The sequence below is a fragment of the Pongo pygmaeus genome, chromosome 11 (assembly GCF_028885625.2).
Source record: "Pongo pygmaeus isolate AG05252 chromosome 11, NHGRI_mPonPyg2-v2.0_pri, whole genome shotgun sequence".
Taxonomy (NCBI): Eukaryota; Metazoa; Chordata; class Mammalia; order Primates; family Hominidae; genus Pongo; species Pongo pygmaeus.
The window spans coordinates 42822647-42835183 of NC_072384.2; the positions used below are offsets into that span (position 1 = coordinate 42822647).

General features: G+C 34.5%; 1 protein-coding gene across 2 annotated transcripts in view; it reads left to right on the forward strand.

Annotated features, from left to right (window-relative positions):
- Positions 1–12537, forward strand: part of ARHGAP15 (Rho GTPase activating protein 15) — a 644804-nt gene that overhangs the window by 305266 nt on the left and 327001 nt on the right. For both annotated transcript variants that reach the window (XM_054477359.1, XM_054477360.1), the window contains exons 7-8: positions 10268–10366; positions 11576–11705. In XM_054477359.1, coding sequence (XP_054333334.1) covers positions 10268–10366; positions 11576–11705 — 229 coding nt within the window. The remainder of the gene's footprint in view (positions 1–10267; positions 10367–11575; positions 11706–12537) is intronic.

Here is a 12537-nt window from a genome sequence, read left to right on the forward strand (position 1 = left end):
TTGTGTTCTCTTTCTATATACAGAGAAATAGAATACATATGTACATATGTACCATATTACATATTACATATAACTTTATAGTACATATGTACATATATGATACATATCACTGCATTATGATGTATGTCACTATATGTGATATACTCATATATATAGTGATATATGAACATATTATATGTACATATGTACTATATGTTTTGTAAACCACTAACTATAGTTTTAGAAATGTCAGATGCTTTTTCTTGTTTGGTTTAAAGATAACCCTTTTGAGTAAACAGTTAAGAATGTTCTCCAAACAGCAGAATTACAATTTTTCCACATTCTCAGAGGAAAATTTTCAACACTTTCAATTTATTTAAGCCTCTCATTCATGGAAAAAGAAACATTACTACTCCATTCATGAACATCCTAATTACATAGATAGCTAGTCTATCATTCCTAATGAATGATCATGCTCTTTCATGGAGAGCAAAATCTAGATTGTCAAGCTCTTGGTTAAACAAAATTTCAAAATTATGAGACACCAAAAGTAAGTTTGTAGTATTACACTTACTTCTTGAATTATGCAGTTCGGATTCTATAAAAAAGAATTCACTGGTTAATTTCCAAATCTTCACCTAATATTTGTTCCTCTGCCCAAATTATATAACTTGACAGCAGAGAAGGAAATAGATACCATTCTTTCTTGTGAGCCACACACTCTGCAAGGGTCATTCCCAGTTCTGTTATTTCCCAGGACAGAGTATCAGGAATCATGTGGGAATAGTTCGTGTGTGTGTGCCTGGGCTAATCTGTGTTTACTAGTATAGTACAGAGGTGCACTGTTTATGTCTGAGAAAATAGTTATAAATCACACTTCTTATCACAAATACTCATTTATCTTTAGACTATATCACCACCTGAGTTATTTTTATGTAAATATTGCACCTCTTAAATGATGATAATAGAGGCTGTGAATCCATAGATTTGCTCAAGTGTTCCCTTTTTCAATAACTGAAAATATTTAAATCCCAGAAGCTTTAGCATCCTAAGAGAAGTAGCAGACAGATGTGTCAATAGAGTGAGACCTACAGAAGTTGTGAGTAATGAATAAGACAGACTCATGGGCTTCTGTAAGGGAACTGCGGTGCATTTCCTAGGTTGGTATGTTCTGGCTATGCTGCAAACCATAGCCCAGAAATGACTGACTCAGAGAGAGTCCTCAGCTGCTTTGCTCCTTTCAGCTCTGTCATCACATAGAAAGGTCTCTTTGGCAAAGTGTTGGAAACAACACAAGGTGGGCAAGCATCTGCAGATTTCCTCACTCAATCAGAAGACCAGCTGGAGTCATTCAGCTTCTGGAAATCAGTAAAGAGACCAACTTTGGGTAGCAAGTTCCCAAGATCACAGAGAATCTTTGTTGTGGTGGCATCACCATTCCTTATTTGTTGGCATCCTTGTCTGGAAACTGCCTCATTTGGCTATAATTTAACTTGAAGATTAAAGCACAGATTTTCACGTGTATCTTCTGTTCTCTGAATGTAAAATTATGAAGTACACCTACATTCACTTCTATGTGGCGGTTTTGTAATTGAGCAGATTTTTGTTTTTCACTGAAACCTGGAGTTGAATTGTCTTGAGCCGGAAGGCATTCAAGCTGCTGTTTTTCACTTAGCTATATTTCTCTATAAGCATCTAATTGTTTCAAAAAGTGAGGTAAAGTATGTGAAAACCTGAATCTAATGCAAATAAGTCTGTACAGCACTAAAGCTAACAGGTGTTCTCATTAATGTAAGTAGACATGGAACAATTCTTGAATGTTTTATAAACACTCATAATCATGGCCAAATATGTTACAATAGCATAAAGATACATACTGTAACATCTTTTATTCTTGTTGTGCACTCTCAGTACTTATTAATAGGAGACGAGTGGCAACAATACATACTTCTGCTTAAGTCACTGTATCATAAAGTTAGCTAATACTTCTAAATAAAATTAACAACATAACTACTACCTCCTCCCACAGTTTGCTTATTTATTAATATTAACAGTGTTCTCATAAAATTAATGGTTACAATGCTGATGGACAGCAGTGAGCATCTTTGCATCACTGAGGTTCTCTAAAGACTTGACCCATTAACCTAAGTATTAGCTCTTTAAAATTTTGAACTTATGTTCCAGTTCCCATAATGTCAACTCTCAATTACCAAAGCCTATATTTAGGGTGAGATTCTTAGATGATCTAGTATAGATGATCCCTGTAAAATACTTGGGTGGCTTTGGAATATAATCAAGAACGTTCTATTTTAGGGGTATGCATTGAAATATGACTCTTGTGCTTCCCAGCCCTTCCAAGTTTAATCCTATTGTCTGATGTCTAGGACTTGCTGACTGCTGGGAAAATACAGCCTTCAGACTGCCATTATCAATCTTCAAAATAGTTTGCCTACTCTACTCTCATGAAGTGTTTTCAGTAGACCTCAGTATTACATTACTTATATTACCTGAAAGAATGCAATTGTATTGCAGCCTTCAAAATTTTATGACAATAGAAAATGAGTTAAATATATTATGGCATATCAAACAATGTAATATAATGCATTCACCAAAATTAATAAAGTAGATAAGGTTTGTCTATTTATTATTTTCTTAGTGTTGCTTATGTGTCTGTTGTTCAGCCGTGCATGTAGACAATTGTCATTGGCCTCAGGGTTATTATAGCATAGTGGGGGGGAACGGAAAGACCAACAAGGCATTGCAACATAGACCAATTTGTGCTAAGATAAAGGAGAAGCAGGATGTTATGAGCGCACCGGGGGGGAATATCTCTTTCAAAGAAGCCTTTACTGAAAAGGTGACATCTCAAATGATTTGAATGATATGACAGAGGATGTCAAAGGGGTCTAGGCAGCAGGAACAACCTGCTCTAAAGTATGGGACAGCTGGGGAACCAAAAAAATCAGTATGGCTGGATTGTAGAAATGCAGAGGAAAATGCGGAGCAGGGGAGCTGCCGAGTGGGTCAGTGCCAGAGCACACAGGGGCTGGCAGGCCAAATTAAAGAGTTTGCACTGCACTGCAACAGCTGTGGGGAGCCTCAGAGTGATATCAAGCAGAAGAATGGGATGATCATATCCAAGTTTCAGAGGGATCACTTTGGCTGCAATATGTAGTATGGACTTGAAGGAAAAACACGGATGAGACAGTGAGGAAAGCAAAGGATATTATGACTAAATTCTCATGAGAGATGATGGTAGTATAGATAGTAAAATGCATAAAAAATTTTCATAATAATATACATGATATTTTCATTAAACTATAAACATACATAATGTTTCCTCGTGGGTCAAAAAGTATGTAGAAAGAGACAATAAGTCAGTATATCTTGAAGAAAGCGAGATTCTATGTCTGTTAATTTGAATTTATTAAAACTGTTTAAATTGAGCATTACCTACATAAGGACAGTAATAATAAAAATAATTCCAATTGAAAACAATGGGGACAGCAGATTCCCAAGTGTCATGTGACTGTGACTAAGTGAGTAATTGAACACAGTGAATATAGCTCAGGCAAGAAGGTGATCTGTGGTTGGCAGGGAGTGACTGGTGGTGACAAATCCCAGGATGATTCATTTATCTACAGACAAGTACACACCCCCCAGTTTAAAAATTAAGAGAAATAAAACTCTAAGTTGATATCTTTATACACCAACTGCTTCGATTAGTCTCTTTTTGAGTTGTTTTTCATATGAGCACCACAGGCAAAAGTTTTGGTGTAGCTGCTGCAAAACTGTGGAAACTGCTAAACTATCTACTAATTACTTGGATAGTATTCTTTCATGAATATTGAGAAGACTGTTTCTCAGTACTTAAAATATTTTAACACAAATAAAAGAATGAACATGAGGGTTTTTTTTTTTTTGCTTGTTTGTTTGAAATAAATTTTGAGTTTAGATATTTGTTAATAAACAGGTAGAGTGGGCAAGTAATATGGGGTGTGAATGTTCACTTCAGGGCCAATTTTATTATGCAGAACAAATCTCTGTTGTACGAATGCACGGACAAAATTATTTGGGTGTCAAAGTACAGCTCAATTTCACTTAAAAAGCATTGTTTCTTGAAAGGTTGGCCTTAAACCTTAGATTTTGGAATGTATCGGAGGTCTGCCGTGTACGTAAGCCGACATTGTTTACTTTCCATTAAAGAAGAAATTGCTTACGTGGGCAGGTTATTTTGATATGATGACACCACTGAGGGTTCCAATAAATGTACATGCAAATCAATCAACCCCAAACACGTTGAAAACATATCCAATAAACATCTGGAAACTAATGAACGCACATTTGTTAACATAGGGGGAGTTGTGGAAATGCTAGGATCCATTGGTGGCCTGGCTTATTTAGTAGCATGTGGATTTAGGAACATTTCACGGAGTCAGAAGAAACAGAGTAATTATAACATAAGGTTCAACATCTTTAGCTATGTAGAACATTTTCCGTTGCTTAAAACAAATATTCCCTAAGAAAGTATAAAACATTTTTCTGACTTGCAAAGTTTTTGCAGTCTATCATTTAAATTACTTAAATAAAGGGAGCTTTACTGCTCCCCAAAGCTGAGAATATAACACCCTCCATGCATATTAGCTTGATCTTCTTGACAGACCAGAAAAGTGTTTGTGTGTGCCAATTAAAACAAAAATGGATCCCTAGTGGCTTGTTCCTCATACAACTTTTGAAGACTGCTATCATTGTTTGCTAGGGTAACCCTGGATAAGGCTGCTATCCAAAGTAAACAAACTTTTCAAAACTTTCATGACAGATGGGGATTACAAATGCATTTTAATAAGAGAGTTGCCAAAGCAACTTTTTTTTTTGTAATCAGCATATATTTACTTAACATCTAGCAACATTGGGAACACAAGGCAGATACTTTCTCACAAAATGCTTTAACAAGTAACATTTTTGGAAAGGCAAATTGAAGACCTTTTACATCTAACTGATATTTTACCCTTAGTTTTATTTTAACTTTGCTCAACATGTTAAGAGAAATGTTAGGAATTACTCAAACCAGACTGTAATTTGAGACAGACATTCAGCCTGATAGTGTAATTTCTTTGGTGGTCATAAACACCTTTGAGACCAAGTAATTTAGCTATTAGTATAACCATGACAACCTTCATTTGATCAGCTATATGTGGAGTGATGCAAGATGAAAAAAATGTGAATCTGTGTGGGTTTTTTAAGCATTATTACTTCGATTTTAGGTCTTGATATCTCCCTGTCATGTGTATATTTTCTGCCGGGAGTATTGAATACAGATATGGACAAAATTACTATCACAAAAATAATTCATATTCACTTCAAATAAACTTATTGTATGTTGATATAACTTTTTATTTTTACTTAATTCAATTCAAATATAAAAATTATATCATGAAGTCCAAAGTCTCTCTAAATATAATAGCAATTAAATTCCATTCCTCTTATTTATGTCTTCTAGAACCACTGTAGCCATATTATTTAACATGTTTTAGGGATCTTTGGATATTTGGCATATTTTATTGTACATTTCCTACATACCATTTCAGTTTCATTAAAATGGAATAATCCCTCCTTAGGTTCTAATCAAAATGTGAAAGGTTATTTGTTCAAGTGTAGGATTGCTTTAGTCCTTTCTAGGATTCGAAGGAGTTGTAGACAACCCAATTCAGTCTTAGATATATTTTTTCATAGCAAGAGAGTGCTTGTTTTTGGAAAGAAAAATCAGTTAGGATTTTGCATGATCTTTTAAAATCGGGCTATCTTTAGCCTAACTGCAAGGAAAGAAGCAACTTTGTCTAAAGTTGCTATTCCAAATTTCGTAACTGAAACCAAATTATCACGGCCCTTTTCCTGTTCAAACACACAGTCCTTGACTGTATACAACTGTTTGCTGAGAACTAGTGAACTAGAAATCAAGATCTTTGTAATCTCTTAATTCTATCATTTAAAATGATGCCAATTTGATAGAATGGCATTCTCATTTTCCTCATTTGCTTCATTTTCTTCATTTGCAAAATTACTTTATGATAGTGGAGGAAAGCTGCATTTGGAGAATGTTTATTATGTGCTTTGAGATCATTAAAGCTGATATCACTTTGCATACCAAGTGGTGGTATTCATATCCTTAATATACTGAAGTTCTGATACAATCAACGTTTAAAGAATAACATATCATGACCACCAGTTTATGCATACTTTCATGATGTAAATGTGCCTGCAGTAACTACTCCCTCCTCTGAAATCTTGACATGAGCATTGTGTGTGCCTCTCACATTGGGACTCAGTATGAGCCATTTTCTATTGTTATTTATCTGTATATGCATATGTCCTATTTATCCAAACAGATTGTGAGTTTGAGGGTGGGGGCTGTGTATCCCTAGCTTCTAGCAATGTGCCTTGTACTTAATGGATGCTTAATCAGTCATTGTTAATGATTAGTAGGATGTTCTGTCATGAACGCATCCTCTCTATTCTTCTGTACGTGAAATTATTTGTGGGATTTATTCTGCAATCGGAAGGGTGGGGCTCTCAAACAGAGGGTAGCACCATGTCACTCATTATCTCTCACATCTTTGGTAATCTCCCCATGTGCATCTGAAGTCAATTGGAAAAGAAGCTGATAATATTTTACCATCAAATATGTTTTGCTGATGAGGTGTATCTATCTATAACATTGATCATTATTTCTGTTTGGTTATTATTTATAAAAGATTGGCAATAATGAAATTGAAATACCTACAATGTTTACTTTGTGTAGCTATGCATAATTTTGATTCTTATCTTTATTTTTCCCAGATTCTACACAATAAAGTATTATTCTTATAATCAGAAAAAAAGAAGTTCTAAAAAAGATTTCATTTATATTCTAGTAAACAAAAGTATGGAAATTTGTAATGGTATAAATGCCATTCTACACATTAATTTCTCATTGAAATTAAAATCTAATAGCATAAAATCTTACTGCCAGAATGAATATTGATGAGAGTGTTACTTAATTGACAATATTTAAAAGAACAATACTTAAATCAACATAAACACTATTTCTTAAAACTCTTTTAAGATGTTTTAAATTAGCATAACAAAACTCCATTTAATTAAAATCTAAAACACAAATTTCTTCGCTCTTCATCAGTGAAGTCTGGACTTGCATCTACCTGCCTCCATGTACAGAGGAACCGTACCAAGGACACAGACTATTCTAAGCCCACGTGAAAACTATTGTTGAATTAATCCCCAAAAGCCTTAAGGAATGTGCCCACTCTGCATGTTGCTCAGTGGACACGCTTCTATAATTTCCTGGGCATAAATTTCTTATCAGCAAGAATTCAGATGGACCCTTATTTAGTATGAAAAAGTTCAAGACGAATTTCCCCAGATGGATACTTAAAGATATTTATTATTGACACTGCATACTTCATTAAGGTTACTTTGGTGCCCTGATATATTCCTTCAAAATACGACCTGGTGTGGTGATGAGGGATTTCAAGATTTGCCTAAAGTAGGTTTCTAAGCAAGATGGAGACCAGCAGCTCTTATCTAAACCTGTTATGTTTTCTATAAGTTCTTCCTTCATCCCCTTACCCCAGCATCTGTCACGGAGGCAAAACCTATATAGAAAGAGTACATTAGCACGGCTTAATATCAAAGCTTTTATGTCTGTTATACATCATTTTAGATTGTCCTCATAAGTTGTTCAGTCAAAAGATTTAGTCAAAGCTAACATTCTTTACTGATGTCTTTTTTCCCCAAGAGTGTTGGAAATTCGATTGTTCAAAGTGCAAATATGATTCAGCAAACCATTTATCAGAAATCCTAAAGAGGTAAAATAAGAAAGTGGGTTGAGGAACCTAAATTAAATGGGCTTTACCAGTCAAAGATTTTGAAACTACTTTCCTGTGAGTGACTGGAATAGAGCAGAACAAAGTCAATTACTGACTGTAATTAAGAAGTGGATGCATTTAAACTGTAGAGAGCAGTAGCAGACTTCTCCAGACTGCCTGGTAACTCAAAAGATTAGTGGGAAGACAGAGGAAAGGATGTGAACTGTATCTCTCTGATAGTATGTTTTGAATGAATTGCATTCGTATAGCTCTCTGATCTAGTTTCTCAAAATGAATTCGTAAATCACTGATTATGTATGATTAATGCAGTAATATATTTGGACAAAGGAACTTTTAAAATACATTTTGCTTTTGGTTGTGTTAGCAATATAAAATCCCCTTTGCATTGCATAGCGTGCACCAAAAATGTAAATGCACTGCTAAAGTACTTGTATTTTATCACTGTTTGAATTTACTGACTGCAAGCTGAACTATGTTGGCTCTTTCGTAAACCCTCATAATATAGTAAATCTAATTATGTTTGTTTCTAGTACTTTTTAAATGTTGTTTCTTTTTATAATTTTAATAATGGTTTATTTACACTGGCAGAGAAACATTATATTGTACATTGTGCTTTGGCTAATTCATTTGTCTTTGTGTATGTCAACAAATTATGATGTTAGAAATACATTCATAATCAAAATATTTAACTACAGATTAGGATGAAGGTAGAGGTCTAGGACATTACTAGTTTTCTTGTGTTAGAAATGACCTTATATTTTTAGTTTACTATTTCTTAGGCAACACTCTATAAAGCAAATATTTGGAACTTTATCTGAGTAGAGAACATTGCAGTGGTGTTCAGATAATTAGGCAAACATCACCTGAGCTGTCTTTTGCTGGATACATAAAACAGGAGGCTGTTTTGAGCCGTCCTAAATCTTATATGCAGTTTCATTTTAAAAAGAGAGAGAAAGAATGATTGGCCTCAGTAATCTGTCGAATTCTAGTGTTGGCAATTAAATCCTGTTATTTTTCAGTCTTTCACTTCTTATAATTGTATACACTTTAGACAGTTCTTCTCACAGTTATAGAGACAACATTTGATATTGGAACCCATCTCAATCAAGAATGGTTGCTTTGCAGTACTGATTAATATTGAATCTCTATAGAGTTTTTCTAAAAACAAATGACAAATGAATATATATGCACATATGTAACAGATTTTTTTCAAAACCCCAAAATCATTGTCATTAAATGTTGCCATGAGAATCCTTGAAACCTTCAGAATGAGCTATTTGGGGTAATAATTGTCACTTTAATGATAGAATTATAGAGATGGCCTAAAGCGTGATTTGTGATTTTCTGGACCTGTGCCACATTTCAGCTTTCACCTCCTGTTTAGAGCAAGGAAGGCTGAGAAGAGGTGACTGGCTCCTGATTGAGTATTTTGAAATGTCAGTCCTCTAAACCCCTGAACTCTGTGTGACAGTAGTTGGGAAATGTTCATCTTCCTGTTGCAAGGGAAAAGTCAATAATACAAAGGGAAAATCTTCACAGTTCAGATTGATGGCCAAATACAAAAAGCGTGTCCACACCCACTCTAATCAATTTTTTCTCTAAGTAGCCTGTTATGTGTGAAACTAAGAGTATTGCTCTGTTTCTGTAGGGTCATATCCTTTTCTCACAAGTCTGGGGAGAAAAAGGTTCACTGTAATGAAAAATGGACAGTTACACGCTAAACATTGCCAACTACTTAGCAGTGCTGAGAGTCAGGAACCTGAATGTTCATTTGATAAATACTCTCCCAGAGAGGTTCAAATATGTAAATGAACTTTTATTTTAATATACTCCTTTTGTGGGGAAATTGGTTTTTTTATTACTTTCCTATAGGTCTCTGATAAGAAAGTAGAATTAGTCAAATGTTATTCATCTCAATGACCTTTTGGAAGTCTGCAATTAGTGTTTTTGGTAAATAATCTGTTTTAGAGCTCTCCATAAAAGGAAATCAAATATAGAGATACTATTAGATTTGAAAAAGACAGACAGGAAAGAGGCAAACGTGCAGAATGAATTCTGACACACCCGGGTGCATTTTTCTGTGGGTTCTGACTTAAGTGTGTACTGTCTGCAGTTCTCTGAACTTCCTGGCTTATTTCTCCTTAAGTTGGAGTAATTCAGCTCTAGCCCTACTCTGACTTAATCGTTCTATTATTAAAACAATAATGTATTTGTTATGACATGAAAAACAGTTTATAGAGAGCAGTTCAAAATGCTCCCAGTTCCCAGAAAGACAATTACTGGAATACAAGAAAATATTTCAGTTTATTAAACTGTATTTTTTAAAAAAGGATTTTTACATGTAAGAGATCTATCTTACATAGTTTCTTTACCTGTCTATTTCTTTTTCTTTTTCTTTTTTTCAGATCACCACAGTATCAGGAAATGAGTTCCTTCTACAGTCAGATATTGACTTCATCATATTGGATTGGTTCCACGCTATCAAAAATGCAATTGACAGATTGGTATGTATTTGTTTTGGCTGTTACCTTTATTAATTAAACTGTAGTCATTTAAATCTTATTGCTTAGGCATATAACACACACACTCATTTAAATAGATCCTATGGACTGAGAGATATTAAGTTCTTTTAGTTTAAATAGAATCTACTAAAAACCTTTTCAGCAGACAGGATTTGTAGAACTAACTGTTGTTTAATTTCTCTCTTTCAAAAATACAGTGCATTCTTTCTTTTTTTCTGAAATAACATGGACATTCATTTACTGGAGGCTGTAAAAAGCACATAAGCATGTAATATCTACTGATTTTTTTTCATTTTCAGTTTATGCAGTCCATACTACATATTCCTGAAAATAAATAACATATTTAAGACTCACTGTTATAATACCAATAAATAATAACCCTTTGTACTGATTTTTATTATTCTTCCAGCTAAGCTAAATTGTTCTTCTTATGAAAATTACATATCTAGAACTTCGTGAAATTATCCTAAAACATACATTCAGAGTATGTTTTCTAAGAATGAACTTATTTAAAACCACTCATTCCATGCTGAGTCTCTAGAACATTTAATTTTATGACACTAATATTTGCAAAATTTTGAGAAACAAATATTCTTAATATGGAATACAACACGATAGTAAAAGATTTTCTGTGTGATTTTCTTGATACTTAATTGCAAGCCTTCATTATATCATTTTGGGATTAACACTTTAAAAAGTAAAATAACAAATTTACTTTTTCCTGTTACAAGTATATTCCCCTTAAAGGGGTGTGTATGTGAATGTGTGTGAGTGCACATACATACATACACAGGGTTTGTTGCCATTGAGGATGGACTCTGGAACCAGACTGCTAGAGTTTGAACTCTAGTTCTATCATTTGTTACCTGTGTGGCCTTAGGCAAATTACTTGCCTATTTTGGCCTCATTTTCTTAATGAGGAAAATAAGGATAATAATAATACCACCTACTCTATAGAATTGTTGTAGTGATTAATTGAACTAACGCATGAATAGTGCTTAGCATTTAGTAAGTACCATCATATACATATATAAACTATTATTAGAGTATTGAGCTCAGCATAGAGGACCTATCCTCAAATAATTACCTTACTTCAAATTTCCCCATAAGCAGCAAAATAGAACACAAAACTATATGGTGAATCCTTTCTTTCTAGTCAAATTATTCAGTCTAATTATTTGCTGTTTCCAGCCAAAGGATTCAAGTTGTCCATCAAGAAACCTGGAATTATTCAAAATCCAAAGATCCTCTAGCACTGAATTGCTAAGTCACTACAACAGTGATATAAAAGAACAGAAACCAGAGCACAGAAAATCTTTAAGTGAGTATTTTCTTTGACTTGCTCATTTTAAGTTTGTCTAAATGCAGTGCTTATGAAATATAAATGCATTGAAATAAGATTTAAGCCAAACTCATCATACTCATGGAAGATTCGTAGCCATTTCCTGGCCAGGGATTTGTGCACTGGAGGGCAGTCTGGGCACTTTGCTCACATCATTGTTGGTAATGCCTTTTGAGAAAATAATTGTTCCAAGGTCATGGTCTCTGCTTACAGCAAACCTCTGAATTTCTGAGTAATAGCCATGGTGTTCAGATCGGTGATTGATTTTGAGAGTGGGAAATGTCAAGCATCTCCAACCCTGGTATCCTGACTATTTTATTTGCATACATTAAAGGGTATGAGTGACCACCAGCGTGGTCTAACTTAAGTCAACAGGCTATGCCACTTTCCACACCTTCAGACCACCAGAAACATTTAGAAACATGCTTTCCAGAGAGGCTGATAGAAAATATGGGATGTGAATTAGATATTCTCCAAGGTCACACCTAGTTCTAATATTCTAAGAATTGAATTTAGAGTAAAAAGAATGGTCTCACTACTTACATAGTGATCTTGAGTATCTTTCTTAACCATTCCCCAGACTGCTGCTTCCTCAATGAAAAGGGGTTATTAAAATAATGCAACACATATCTCACAGAGCTGGTTTGAGTCTCAGCCTCCTGAAAGAAAAGGTAGACATCTGGCTGGGCGAGGTAGCTCATGCCTGTAATCCCAGCACTTTGGGAGGCCGAGGTGGGTGGATCACAAGGTCAGGAGCTCGAGACCATCCTGGTCAACATGGTGAAACCCCATCTCTACTAAAACTACAAAA